General features: G+C 35.7%; 1 protein-coding gene across 2 annotated transcripts in view; it reads left to right on the forward strand.

The window, feature by feature from the left end:
- The window catches only part of LOC121381329 (general transcription factor 3C polypeptide 4-like), a 39,505-nt gene extending 24,493 nt beyond the window's left edge, over positions 1-15,012 (forward strand). The window contains exons 11-20 of one of the 2 annotated variants that reach the window (XM_041510590.1): positions 2,284-2,395; positions 5,231-5,276; positions 5,546-5,612; positions 6,787-6,934; positions 7,735-7,792; positions 8,497-8,620; positions 10,304-10,462; positions 11,338-11,388; positions 12,998-13,093; positions 13,741-15,012. In XM_041510590.1, coding sequence (XP_041366524.1) covers positions 2,284-2,395; positions 5,231-5,276; positions 5,546-5,612; positions 6,787-6,934; positions 7,735-7,792; positions 8,497-8,620; positions 10,304-10,462; positions 11,338-11,388; positions 12,998-13,093; positions 13,741-13,802 — 923 coding nt within the window. In that variant the 3' untranslated portion in view covers positions 13,803-15,012. The remainder of the gene's footprint in view (positions 1-2,283; positions 2,396-5,230; positions 5,277-5,545; positions 5,613-6,786; positions 6,935-7,734; positions 7,793-8,496; positions 8,621-10,303; positions 10,463-11,337; positions 11,389-12,997; positions 13,094-13,740) is intronic. The other variant, XM_041510591.1, reaches the window with a different exon arrangement.
- The last annotated feature ends 508 nt before the right edge of the window (positions 15,013-15,520 follow it).

The raw sequence follows: 15,520 nt of genomic DNA on the forward strand, positions 1-15,520 counted from the left end.
TTCTTGGTTCTTGTCTGAATGTATAGCTCAGCTTCTATGGGTTAATTTCTTCAGGAAAACTTTGAGTTTCCCACGAATACAGTGTCCATTACTGCTCATTGCCTTTTGGTTTTAAAATATATTTTGTTTTGATTCATGTGCACAGTAGACCCAGTGGTTTTCTCGCGGAAAACGGACAGAATTCCCATTGTGAAACGGAATTTACATTTGGAAACAGAATTACGATTTTCCGCGAAATTAAAAAAAATTAATACTATTTTACTATTGCCACACACTGTAAAACTGACAACTGGCCCGTGCGCAGTACTATTGGCAAACGCTAGACTGGATTATGCGCTTCACGGTAAACCAAATGGTCACATTGGGAGCCAATCAAATACTTCGCAAACGTTAGTGAAACGTTTGCTAGCTGAACTTGGGGCTGGTTTACTGCTTAGTCTGTTTCGCCTGTGGGTTTTTTCCAGGAGTAAATTTAGCCAGCGGTTTGTCGCTAACGCTTGTCTTGGAAGACAGGTTTTTACGCTACACATTAAACCGATTGACCATTTCGGGACCACCAGTCAAAATATGTTTGCAAATGTTTAGCAAAAAAACGGCTGGCTGAACGTTGCAATGTTACTTTATTTCTGTCGTGTCATGCGCATACTTCAATTTGCAGACGATGTTAGACTGTCAAAGAGATGATAAAATAAATGTTTACGTTTTGTGAACCCTAAGCCTCGTTGAATTGTTGGACAATCATGCTTTATGTAGTAGCCTTTGCTCCTGATGCGATTTTTCGCTACTAATATGTAGGCTTACTTTGATTTAATGAGAAATAGCGAAATAATTTGTCACAACTTGTGTTAGTTCAATTGTTAATTACATATTGTAGTCTGAAATGGAATTTACAAAAACATGAAACGGAAAATAGCTCTTTTTTTAAAACGGAAAACCACTGAGTTATACTTGTTCTATTCTTAGGCCAACAATTTCACCAACTATATGCATTACAAGTGGACTACATTGCACACTTCTGTGGTAACAGACTCCGGCCCATAGAGGGCACCCATTACTGAGTGTCTGTAGCTCTCGATAAACCCCCAACGCCTACTAGTACTTTGTTTTGCAACCGCTGGTATTGTATGTACGAAATTAATGAGATGTAGAATGATGTTGGGCTTTTACCAACATTAGTACGATCAGAAACAGATCGAATACACAACAAGGACAAGAAAATGTATTTAATAAGTAATTTCTGTCATTACAAAGGCTGTTAATGGGAGACACAATGGCAGAAACTCGGGACAGTTTCCTTAAGAGCATAGTTTATGAAAGGTTTTAATTTCATGTTTCTTTTAGATCAATTTAAGGCTTAAACGTGGAAAATGTATCAGGTGTGATTGTGTCTAACATCTATTGTAAAGCATTAAATATACATGATTGTCGAGGGAAGATACATGTGACTAAGGGATGAATAATGTTCATAAACTTGGACCTAAATGTTAATGCTTTATCTGGCAGTAAACTGAGCAAAAATAGCACATGAAATCTTTAGAAAATATATTTCAACAGAAATAGATATAGATTACGTATAAATTTCCACTGTTTAGTAAAATACTTGATTTTTGATGCCAGTTGTGGCAACTTAACAATAGTTTATGGAAGAACACACCAAACACTGTGTGGAACAAATATGTTACACAATGTTTTAAAATGTGGAACATACCTATTTATACTGTACAATGTTTTAAATATGTGGTAATATACAGTTTTTACAATGTTTTAAATATGTGGTAATATACAGTTTTTACAATGTTTTAAATATGTGGTAATATACAGGTTTTACAATGTTTTTAGAGCTCCACCTTAGAGGTAGCCTGGGGTGTTTTGGCTACCGATTTCTCACTTGGGCTACCAGTTGTCTAAACCCGGTAGTCCACTGGGCTACCAGATTTTTTTAGCACATCCAGTTACTATGCAATCAATAAGATGCTTTAAAAACACCTAAAACAACATGTTTTAATAAGAATAAATTATTTTTGCTTTTTTCGCTCTTTTTAAAACATTTTATTAAAATTATGGGGATACCAGTTTTTACTGAGGGCTACCAGATTTCATAACCTAGTAGTCCAGCGGGCTACCACTGTAAAATGTTAGTCATGATTAAAAAAAAAGAAGTTATAAAGCATTTATTTATTTGTTAAAGCCTGTGTAAAGGCTAAAATACACTAACATATATTTGTACATGAAGGTGAACCATGTGTGATTATATAACTCTCATTCCAATCCTTGTTTGTATAGAAGTGTCACTGAAAGCAAAGCCACTTACAATGGAGAAGGAGTCGGCATACACCTGGAAGAGCCACGGCGTTGTCTTATCACCAAATGCCATTTTCTTTGTCACTGCCATGAGGTAACAGCTTGTTAAACTGATTTCTTATAGTTGTTAACTTTTTATACACCCATGTTTGATGGGTCATAAAAAGGCGTTGTCCATCCGTCGGTCTGTTAACTTTTTCTTGTCCGGATTATATCTTGCATACAGATGCATACAGGACCATCAGACCTCACATGGCTGTGTTTTTCGTACTATTAATAGGTCACACTGACCTACTTTTCACGGTCTGCTGCACATAACAGAAAATCCTTTGTCTGGACCATATGTTGCATACAGATGTATACAGGACCATCGGCCCTTTTTTCATATACATACCTGGTTTGACACCCAGTAGTTAATTATATCTCGTGCTGGGGTGACGTCAAACATTCACTGATTCATGTATTCAGTCATTCTGTCAAACTTAGTATATCTTTTTTTGATACATAACATTCATTTGAACATATTTACTACATTTGTCATTAAATTTTTATGTTTCTGAAAGGATTTCAATTTGCAGGGATGGCATGATAAATCACTATCTTATATATATATATATATATATATATATATATATATATATATATATATATATATATATATATATATATATATATATATATATATACTGTAGAACATGAAAGCTTTGCGAACAACAAAGTATTGCCAAAACTGCGAACAACTAATCATCGCAGTACTTTATACACGCAATAATATAGTGACTTTACTAACAAATAGAACAACCAAATTTGTTTAACTACATTGATTTATTGCATATCACACTATCATTCAATGAACAAAACGAAACGGGAATCGTTGTCAATCACCATGTGTAATTAGCAAACACTAATGTTTATTTTCCGAGTAAAGTTCACACCACTGCAAGCAGACCTGATGATCGCCAGCCACGTGTAACGGTTTCTTTGTCTTTCGATTACTTATCAATGCATGCCACAATCCACCGGGCGTGAAACGGTTTGATCAAACTGATTCTTAAGTCAACAGGCTTGTTGGTGGTTTCTCGCGCTTGTCATCTATACCCACAACGGCAACTTGTTTCGCTCCCTTTTCTGCCAATGTCCAGTTGGAAACGGGTACAAGTTTGATGTCTGTTTGATCAAAATTTATTACCAACTCGGCGGGAATGTTGTTTGTTTGCACTGTTTTTCCTACCATCGCGATGAACTCTTCTTTCTGTTTATCGAAGTCAGCTAGTAACTTTCGTGCCACTTTTGTACCCTTTCGTTTCACAAAACCAAGTCTTCGTAAAAACGAATCAGACCAGGCCTTGGTCAAAGAGATTGGTCCTCCGTGTTCAAGGAGGGATCGATTTTCGTGTAATACTATGCCTCGGGCCGTTGCCAAGACAATGTTCCTATTGATTATGTCTCCAGCAATACGAATTGCCGTCACGTGTTCTTTCACCAGTTTATCCAACTTCCCAATAATAAATGTCTTCCCATCTGTTTGTGTGACAGTGTTGTCAACTCGGCTGTCTTGTCTGCTTTCTTGGCTGTCAGGTAGGCTTTCTTCATGAACCTAACAGAACTTCTCCGAGGCTAACGTCTAGCACACTGCTGAAATGTTTGGCGGCTCGGGTGCAGCCATTTTCCGTGGAATACTTAGCAATTTTCGCTCTGGTTCCAGGCGAAAAATGGTTGTTATCGCACTTTCGTTTGACTCCACGTTTAGTGTTGATCTTATTTGGTGTTGTTGTTAGTGATTCTTCTATAGTCTTGTTGACAGCAGTCATTCTGGCAGCTTTTTCAGGAGTTGATGCCGTGGACGGGTCCGGTAAACCAACGGTGCATCGCTTCTCGATGGTTACAGATTTCAACATTTTATTTTGGTAGTAAACAATGGTATAATTATGATATGACGTTAACAGTTTACATCTGCCTGTTATAAAGACCCATTTAAAAATGAATACTAGTACATGACATTTGAGTTACTTCAGTCATACTGAGTGTATAATGCACATCTCATACCTGAATACTGGTCTCTAAATGTAAGCTATGGCTATTAATTAAAACAACACAACATGTTTATTGTCTTTGAGTACCAGCTAAGGTCACAATACTTTTCGTGTAAGCTACATCTGATGTCGCAAAACTTTCTACACGCAGTTTGGTTACTGTTTGCATATCGCAATACATTAATGGTGCAATACATGATGGATCTACAGTATATATATATATATATATATATTTTTTTTTTTTTTTTTTTTTTTTTTTTTTTTTTTTCTTGCCCAATCAAGGTTGAAGTTGGATACGGTGTTATTTCTCTGACTATTGACCAGCCTCAGTGGCGTCGTGGTTAGGCCATCATCTACAGGCTGGTAGGTACTGGGTTCGGATCCCAGTCGAGGCATGGGATTTTTAATCCAGATACCAACTCCAAACCCTGAGTGAGTGCTCCGCAAGGCTCAATGGGTAGGTGTAAACCACTTACACCGACCAGTGATCCATAACTGGTTCAACAAAGGCCATGGTTTGTGCTATCCTGCCTGTGGGAAGCGCAAATAAAAGATCCCTTGCTGCTAATCGGAAAGAGTAGCCCATGTAGTGGCGACAGCGGGTTTCCTCTCAAAATCTGTGTGGTCCTTAACCATATGTCTGACGCCATATAACCATAAATAAAATGTGTTCAGTGCGTCTTTAAATAAAACATTTCTTTCTTTTTATTTCTCTGACTACAGCAACAGCTTCATCTGGTATTTAGCTCTGTTTTATGTTGTAGTGTTTAGATCTATTTTTCACTAACTTAACTTCTAGATCTTTGAAACTTGGGTTTATAGTCATACCTGTGGATGTTTTAAAATTTAATCTTTTAATTTTATAAATGTTTTAATTATTTTCTTTTCACTTTTAGTCCTTCCTCAAGCTATGATCATCTCTCTGTCAGAAATCCTTTGAAAGTAAGTTTAAGATTTATTAATAACATTTCCAGAATTGCTGCTATTTACTGCCACCATCCACTTCTACAGTATCTTGCTTACTTTGTCTATACTTATCCTAAAACATTACTTAGAGTAAATAAACTGATTGAATAATTTGTCATAATACAAGTTTGTGACTATTTTTGGTATTACATTTATTTAATATTTTGCAATTTGCTGAACATTTGAAGATTATTAATTAACCATGTGTTTTGTCTCTAGAATAAGCTTTTGTTTTCTTTTCTAAGGTACAGTTTTCTTTGCTGAATGTTCTTGACACCATCAGTCTGGAAAAGACACTTTATCAAAATACAGGTATGCAACATTAAAATAGTTTTTGGGGTTTTAAAAAAATATTTTTGGGGATTTCAAGAGAATTCTTTTTACTAGGATTATTATTATCAGTCTCCTACTGATCCAACCGGAAGGGACTATAGGTTTCATCTGTCTTCCTGTCTGTTAGTCTGTCCCACTTAGTTGTCCAGATGTTTTTTGCACAAAGCCTTAAGATAAAGATATTGAGATGAGATTTTGTATAAAGCTGATAAAGCTTGATAAAAGTACTGTTACAGACCCAAGTTTAACTTTCATGGCAAGTTACTGATTTTTTATGCTTGTGGCCTTTGAACTTGGGAGACACAATTTTTGGTTTTGCCCTGTAGAGGACATGTAATGCTTTAGTAGTACTCTCAGTATGCTTAGTTATTATTAATCCATTGCCCGTGCTGTTATTTTAAAAAGAATGTGTATATATTTTATTTCAGGTGGTTTTTTGGGGCTTTTAAGAAATTATTTTTCTTGGTTAAATTAATCAAAGAATAGAGCAGCTAATGCAAAAGAAAAACATGATAAATCTTTTTGAGTTGCCATTTGTATATAATGTAATAAAACCTTCTGTACAATTCACCTTGTATAATAAGTTAACCACCACCTGTTTGTAAAGGAAATTTTTGGTAGTTACAGGTCTCGGTATGCAAAAATATAACAAGAGGTGATAAAAAAGAGGTTTTACTTTTGTTCTGTATCTCCTGAAGTTGTCGACTTGAAAAATGTGCAATTCCTGATTTTAGCAAGAAGCAAAAACTGTGTCCTTGTTGCTTGATAAAAGTCTTAAAGTAAACCTCCCTCTGTTTTAATACCTTCCAAAGTTTTCTGGTTTGGTTTTTTTGGCCATTGTAATTCCATCTGTAATGTAATTTAGTGGTATGATTTTTGGTGTAAAATCAAATCTGATCGGCAGACCCATTGAGTTCTTTCCCGTCTCAACAGATGCCTCACAACTGGTGTATCAAAGAGTGGTATGTGCTGTCCTGTTAATGGAAAATTGCATATAAAAGATCCCTTGCTGCTAATAATAATTAAAAAATGTAGCAGGTTTCCTTTGAAGTCGGTGTGTCAGAATTACCAAATGTTTGTCCTCCAGTAGCCAGTGTGCTCTTGTGGTGTAGTTTAACAAAAGTAACTTTAATTTACTTTTTTGTGTTTTCAGATAAAATTCACTGCATGGGAGATATACTTGAAGGATATCGATTGTGCTTGTTTGCTGAGAGCAACATAATCGAGTTACTTTGCCAACACAGACTACACATCACAGCACACTCAGCTGATGAAGATATGTCAACTTTGCAGATGCATAGGTATGTAATAATTTATCTTGAAAAAGCTGGAATTTACAATAATTCCAACATTTTAGAGTGACTAAGAAGTTATTTATCACAGTAAACCCCTACTACTTTTAAAGACCAGGGTCTGTGCTTATAGAATGTTTTGATTCTTAAAAGACTCGCATCTCTAACGTCGCACGCACACAGTTTGTATGGCATTGCTATAACGTTGAAGTGTCATAAGCAATATTACATCAGCATCATCTGTTAAAATAGGGGTGGGACGTAGCCCAGTGGTAAAGCGTTGGCTTGATGCACGGTCGGTCTAGGATCGATTGCCGTCGGTGGACCCATTGGGCTATTTTTCATTCCAGCCAGTGCTCCACAACTGGTGTAACAAAGGCCATGGTATGTACTATCATGTGTGTGGGATGGTGCATATAAAAGATCCCTTGCTGCTAATCGAAAAGAGTAGCCTATGAAGTGTCGACAGCAGGTTTCCTCTCTATATCTGTGTGGTCCTTAACCATATGTCCGACGCCATATAACCCTAAATAAAATGTGTTGAGTGCATCGTTAAATAAAACATTTCCTTCTTGTATGAAAGTCGATTTCCATTGCACCGCAAGACCATAAAGTTACAAGAGTTCAGTGAATGAGCACCTTCTGTTTTTGCTGACTTTCTGTCAGTTTATTTTCATCCCTCCTTAGAACACATTTCCTAATATTTGATCAGAACAAAAGGTTTCACACTTGTCAATTTTTACTCCATGTATTATCAGTTAATGTATGAAACTACACAAAAATTTGTTACATATATTTTTTGTTTTCAGATACAAGATATTAGTAATGAAGCAGTTCTTTCCAGTTAATCCTTTGTCAACAGGGGAGGTAATTCGCTTTATACTATTATTAATCATCTGACAACGGTGAAAGGACATTTTAAATAATTAGCAACATGAGGTGCCTTGTATGATCTTTTCATTTCCATGAAACTATTGTGGCATTTTCTATTCAAACCAGAGCTCTATGACTGGCAAAGGTATACTGGCTCACATTTTTGGGGTGGGGAGGTTGGGGGACAGGCTGGCTTTTGCCCAAAGTAAACGAAAATGCCAGAATCTGGATAATGTTTATTCATATTGGCATTACTGCTAAACAGCTATATAGAGTTTGAAACAAATCACTACTCATTATTATTACTACTTTTGAGGCTAGGTTGATGAGTTTAGAAATACATGGCAAAAAGGTCTCAGGTTAGCACATTTTGCCCAAAATATCTGTATAATTTTTGCCCGAATTGGTGGTTTTGCTCCAGCACTAGGGGGCAATTGCCTGCCCCCCTGCCCCCTTGCTTCCATGTCTTGTACACTTAAGATGACTGGTATATTATCAATGGCAATGTTTTCTGTTTTTCTGATGGGAAAGTGCATTATTAAAGTTTCCTTCCTCGTAGTGGATAAATGTAGATTATAAATGTGGAAGCAACAGGTCTTCTCTCAAGAATGCTATACCTTTTTTTGTTTTGCTTCTATACGTTATATACCTCAATAGCCATTAATTATTTTTTTTTAATTTTTCCTTTCCTTGTTAAGGCAAGTATTCCAGTTGACAAGGATCTGGAACGACTCACAGACAGCCTAATGAAATGTCATATTCAAGACTGTTTTCGTCACGTTCTAAAAATATCAACCAAGAAAATCTCATTCACCAAAAAAGGTCAGTATGTAATCAAGTTTTAAAACATAGTTATTTCCCTTTGTGTCATGTTTCTTGCAGCTCTTCTGTTTGTTGAGGTGCAAATATTCTTGTAATTTATGTCATACATATCTGGTTTAACTAAACTTTATTTTGTAAGTAGGAGTAAATATTTGTTAAATTGCCTTCTGTCACACATGATCAGTTCTGTAAGAGTTGTAATATCATTTTATTATTCTAGTGCTTGTAATATCCATTTTTTTATCCACCTACATAATGCTTTATTCAATCTGTTCTTCAAAACATTCCAGTTTATGACTTTTAAAAGATTGTTTTCAAACTCCATACTCTAATATGGGACAGGACGTAGCCCAGTCTCACCCGATGCACAGTTGTTGTAGGATCAATCCCAGTCTGTGGCCCATTGAGCTATCTCTCGTTCCAGCCAGTGCACCACAACTGATATAATATCAAAGGCTCAGTGGTATGTTATATCCTGTCTGTGGGATGGTACATATGTACTTGCTACTAATGGAAACATGTAGCAGGTTTCCTCTTTACAGACATGTCAGAATTACCAAATGTTTGATATTCAATAGCCAATGATTCATAAATCAATGTGCTCTAGTGGTGGTGTTAAACAAAAGAAACCTTTAACTGTACTCTAATATGTATGAATGATTATAGTGTTAGGATGTGGCCCACTTTGGAAGTTGATGGAAGTATATCATAATGTATATTGTAGATCTGTTTGTGCAGTTTCTTTTATAAATTGATAATGTAAGTGAAAAAAAACAACCCTAAAGCTGACACGCTAGGGACCAAATAAGTCTTGTTTTAAGGGATATTCAGTTTAGAAAAGTTCTGTTCGGTACCGATATTAAAAAGGAACTCTGAAAAACATTCAGTTTTGAGAAATTTCACTGTATATCGCAATATGTGTTATAGATCTGTGCGTGTCTTGTTTTACACATTTTATCACAATGTATGTTGTAGATCTGCGTGTGCTGTCTCAGTTTTACAAGTGTATAAAGGATGTATATCACAATGTATGTTGTAGATCTGCTTGTGCTGTCTCAGTTTTACAAGTGTATAAAGGATGTATATCACAATGTATGTTGTAGATCTGCGTGTGCTGTCTCAGTTTTACAAGTGTATAAAGGATGTATATCACAATGTATGTTGTAGATCTGCTTGTGCTGTCTCAGTTTTACAAGTGTATAAAGGATGTATATCAGAATGTATGTTGTAGATCTGCGTGTGCTGTCTCAGTTTTACAAGTGTATAAAGGATGTATATCACAATGTATGTTGTAGATCTGCTTGTGCTGTCTCAGTTTTACAAGTGTATAAAGGATGTATATCACAATGTATGTTGTAGATCTGCGTGTGCTGTCTCAGTTTTACAAGTGTATAAAGGATGTATATCACAATGTATGTTGTAGATCTGCGTGTGCTGTCTCAGTTTTACAAGTGTATAAAGGATGTATATCACAATGTATGTTGTAGATCTGCGTGTGCTGTCTAAATCAGTTTTACAAGTGTATAAAGGATGTATATCACAATGTATGTTGTAGATCTGCGTGTGCTGTCTCAGTTTTACAAGTGTATAAAGGATGTATATCACAATGTATGTTGTAGATCTGCGTGTGCTGTCTCAGTTTTACAAGTGTATAAAGGATGTATATCACAATGTATGTTGTAGATCTGCGTGTGCTGTCTCAGTTGTGGCGATGGCTGAACATCCGGCAGTCCGAGTATGAACAATCTGGCTCACAGTTATCTCGAGACATACAGAAAATCAGAAATCTGATCGGAGAGTCTCATCTGAACTCAACAGAATCATGCATTGTGTGTGGTGAAGATATCCTTTTGAGACAGTAAAAGTATTACTTGAGTAATGTGTGTAGTGAAGATATCGTCCTGGAAATTTATATCCATTTTATTTCAGTATCATGTAACATTTGTGATCAAGTTATCTTTTCGAAAAGTAGTGTTTATTGCATTTCAGTATTATTTGATTGGGTGGTGAAGATATCTACTTGAATAGTATATAGTATTTGTTATATTGCAGTAACTTGTATTGTGAGTGGTGACGATATCCTTCCAGAAAGTAATCTTTATATTGTGGGTGGTGACGATATCCTTCCAGAAAGTAATCTTTATATTGTGGTAGTGAAGATATCCTTCCAGAAAGTAATCTTTATATTGTGGTAGTGAAGATATCCTTCCAGAAAGTAATCTTTATATTGTGGTAGTGAAGATATCCTTCCAGAAAGTAATCTTTATATTGTGGTAGTGAAGATATCCTTTTAGAAAGTAGTCTTTGTTGTGTTTTAATTGTAGTCCTCTAAAGACTTTACGTTATGTTATGTTCTAACAGCTACAAAATATAATTTATCGGAACAACAAATATATTAAATAAAAGATATTTTAAGTGTTCATTTCAACCACTGGCAAATTGGCTAGTATGATTGTAGAATATTCTGTGAGGATGTGTAGAATATTCTGTGAGGATGTGTGGACAATTGTTTTATTAATAAGTTAAGATGAAGGCTGGATACCAACCCCTGCAATTAAGATGTCCACGTAAAAAAAAAACACCATGTCATTGGGGGGAAAAAAATATATATATAGTCCATAGGCAAAAAAGTCCACAGCATTTGTGATTGCCGTGGGTACTTGCAGGGGTTTGTGGTACTACATACTTCACCTTCTAGTTTTCCTTGACCTAGTCACAGCTGATGATGGAGCAGTTGACGTGTAGATGCAGCAATGGCCATGCTTTTGGTAAGTGACTTATTTCTCGTTCCAGTCCAATGAACCATGACTGGTTTATTAACGGTTTTGGTATGTGATATCCTGATTGTGGGATGGTGCATATAAAAGATCTGTTGCTACCAATAAAAATAATGTAGTGGATAGTAGTTGCTAATCAATTCTCAAGTAGATGAGCACTTATAGGTGGGAGATAGCTCAGTGGTAAGGAACTGTCTTGATGTGGTAAGGAACTGTCTTGATGTGGTAAGGAACTGTCTTGATGTGGTAAGAACTGTCTTGGTGTGGTAAGGAACTGTCTTGATGTGGTAATGTCTTGATGTGGTAAGGAACTGTCTTGATGTGCGATCAAGACTAGGATCGATCCCAGTCAGGTGGGAGATAGGTCAGTGGTAAGGAACTGTCTTGATGTGGTAAGGAACAGTCGGATGTGGTAATGTCTTGATGTGGTAAGGAACTGTCTTGATGTGGTAATGTTTTGATGTGGTAGGGAACTGTCTTGATGTGGTAAGGAACTGTCTTGATGTGCGATCAAGACTAGGCTCGATCCCAGTCAGGTGGGAGATAGGTCAGTGGTAAGGAACTGTCTTGATGTGGTAAGGAACTGTCTGGATGTGGTAATGTCTTGATGTGGTAAGGAACTGTCTTGATATGGTAAGGAACTGTTGATGTGCGATCAAGACTAGGATCGATCCCAGTCAGGTGGCACATTGGTATACATCCAAGGCTGTGGTATGTGGTAAGGAACTGTCTTGATGTGGTAAGGAACTGTGTTGATGTGCGATCAAGACTAGGATCGATCCCAGTCAGGTGGCCCATTGGTATACATCCAAGGCTGTGGTATGTGCTATCTTCAGGATTCCTGTCTGTGGGATGGTGCATATAAAAGATTCCTAGCTACTAATGGAAAAATGTAGTGGGTTTTCTTTCTCGGACCGTGTCACAATTATCAAATGTTGGACCTCCAATAGCCGATGATTATTAAATCAATGTGCTCTAGTGGTGTTAAACAAAACAAACCAACTATTGGTAAGCGATTTTTATAAATTCACAGGGCTTGAACTTAAATGTCGACACAATTTCCATCACTGTAAGATGAATTGCCGTAGGTCAGGGACTTTATCGATGGCATTTTTTTTTGTCGTCTGATAATTTTTTTTATTGCTGTCGGCATAACTGATAATTTTTGGTTTTTATATTTGACAACTTCTTAGTCAAGCTCGGAGTACAGTAGAATTATGTTATGGCTCCAGTCGAATTATTTAAAGCGGCTGTACACTGGTAAAACATTTCCACAGATGTACAAAACATATGTTTTCTATGCTACACCCTCGCCCTCCTAAAACATATATAAAAAGCTGTTGATTTTGCATGGTATTTTTTTCCCCAATTCATTTCCCTTTTGGTTAATGTGTATGTACCCAACCATCCTAGCATACTGTATGTATGCTCATAAAGATATTGAAAAAATTGTGAACCAACCCTAATATTGTTTTTAGAAGTGTGAAACATTTTACATGCCTGTAAATTTAGAGTAGTTTCTAATAGTCATGTCATTTTTTACTTATTGTTATTGAAAAATGAATTGGTATAGTTTTTATATACATTTATTTTTCTTTAGGACTTTGTTGTTATAGCCTTTTGCCTTGCCAAGAGATGTTGTACAGAAAATGTCGCGTTTGTAGTGAGCTGGCCTTGCCCTTGTCGTATCTAGAAGGTGAGTGAGTCACTGGCAATAAAACAGAACAATTTGTAAAAAGGCAAATGCAGGATTTTTCCAGGCAAGGAGTACAATAAAGAAGAATGGGGTGGGGGACACTTCAATTATTCTTAGTACAGAGTGTGTGTGTGTGTGTGTGTGTGTGTGTGTGTGTGTGTGTGTGTGTGTGTGTGTGTGTGTGTGTGTGTGTGTGTGTGTGTGTGTGTGTGTGTGTGTGTGTGTTTTCTAGCAAGGTCATTAAACAAAGCAAACGTTATATATATTAATATATTATATTATATTTATATTTATTATTATATTATATTATATTATATATATTATATATATTATATTATATATTATTATATTATATATTATTATATTATAATATATATATATATATATATATATATATATGGCCATTTTCGACTCGATTTAAAAAATATAAATTTATTTTATACATTTGTTAAAAATTGAGGCATTTCAGAGTTCACGGGGTAACTCTTAAAATTACTTTGAAAACTATGGTTCACCGATTACAACTTCTTTTTTTCTGTTATCCTAAATATCAAACCGATTTATTCTCAGTCATTTAATAATACCGTAGTATTTAGATTTTGATCATAGACATTATTTCTTAATAAATATTGTGTTGTATATTTCAGATACCCAAGTGTTTCCAGATACATTATCAAGATGTACTCTATGCCAAGGACAATTGGTGTGAAATGTTTTAATGCTGGTGAAAATTACACATACATTCAGTTACTATTTGCATAAACATCAACCTGGTAATGTATGTTGAAACACCAGTGTCTGTACGTGATGCTTGCCCATTAAAATCGGTGGTTTGTGGAATATCCCAACAGTAAGAGTGGAGACATGATTATAGAGCAGAGCTGTCGACACCTATTATTTCTAATACATGAAACAAATCATAGGTGCTGTATAGGTACCATTGGCCACTGTAAACCTGTATCTTAACCAGCCGCGAGCGATTATTTTAGAAATCATTGATTTCAATTGCTGTATCCTAACCGCAAGTATGCGACGTGATATATAAATCTGTCACATTGCACGCGTGCAGTTAGGATGCGGCAGTGGAAATCAATAATTTCTGAAATAATCGCTTACGGAGCTTAACGTACAAGGTGAAGTTCAATGACTGGGTGGGGTAGGTGGGTGACTTGTTTACAAGTGACAGCATATTTATCACTGGATGAAATATAGCAATCACTTGGTGCTATACACACACATTGTGTATGTACCTACTGGACTAGCTCTGGGTGAGCAAAACATTTCGTCAAATTATTTATTAAACTTCACAAATTGCAGGAACCCAGTTGTTTTCTAACAAAATGTTATTTATTACATGAAATTATTTTGCCAAATTAAAATTCAGCAACTGCTTTTAAAATTCGCGAATTTGGTGAGTGCCAGAGCTCGTCCTGACCAGGGGCCTAATTCACTAAACTTTGCGATCTCGCAGTGCAATTCTAAAAAGACTCCCAAAGAGGATGCTTTATTGTCTAGCAGAGCCTAAGAAACCTTTTGTGAATTAGGCCCCTGTTTTTTTACTTCCTTACCCATGTGAAGACTACATACATATTGCAATAGCTGGATCTTATTCAGTGATATTTTGTTGTGGTTTTATAACAGTAAATAAATAATGAAATGCATAAAATTTCATCAGCATGTCATGGACACTTGATTTATATTCCATTTGTGCGAGTCTGATATAGAATGTATAAATTGACAATTGACAAGTGATGTACATCGGTGGACAATTCTGGTCCGATACAACGTAGACAGTTTGTAGTATACATTCAGTGTTCCAAACATGTTTGATGGTAAAGGAAAATTATGCTGTAATCCACTGAAATGAATTTATTATGTATGCATTGATCTGTCGAACTTGCAATAAACTTTTATTTTTATTGTTTTGTGTTTAAGACTGCTTTGTCCATATCAATGTTGAAAACAAATTCCTTCTATTTCTTTAAAGTTGTATAAAGTTGCTAGTGCCATTTTTTAGTCATTTTTACATTTACAAAATTAATCCTATACATATCTGTATAATTCATTTGAGAATATTAAAATTGTATACTGTTGTCATCGGCATAAACTAGTTGCCTCAAGAATTCCTATTAAAAATAAACTGGGATTTACATATGTGTAAGCCTACCTGTTAAGACTAGATTCTATCAGTAAGATATATTGTCCAAGAAACTCCCAACAACAAAGGATTTCAACAAATTTATAGACAAAAAAACATGAACATACAAAATGATGATGCCACCCCAACACACTCCCAATTTCAAACTACCCCCCCCAAAAAACACACACACAAAAACAACCCAAAACAAACATTGGCACATCTTGCTTGACATTCTAATATACTCTTCAAAAGAAGAAACGCAAAACCACATTGTCGTAACATTTGGA

This window comes from Gigantopelta aegis, chromosome 9 (genome assembly GCF_016097555.1).
Source record: "Gigantopelta aegis isolate Gae_Host chromosome 9, Gae_host_genome, whole genome shotgun sequence".
Lineage (NCBI taxonomy): Eukaryota > Metazoa > Mollusca > Gastropoda > Neomphalida > Peltospiridae > Gigantopelta > Gigantopelta aegis.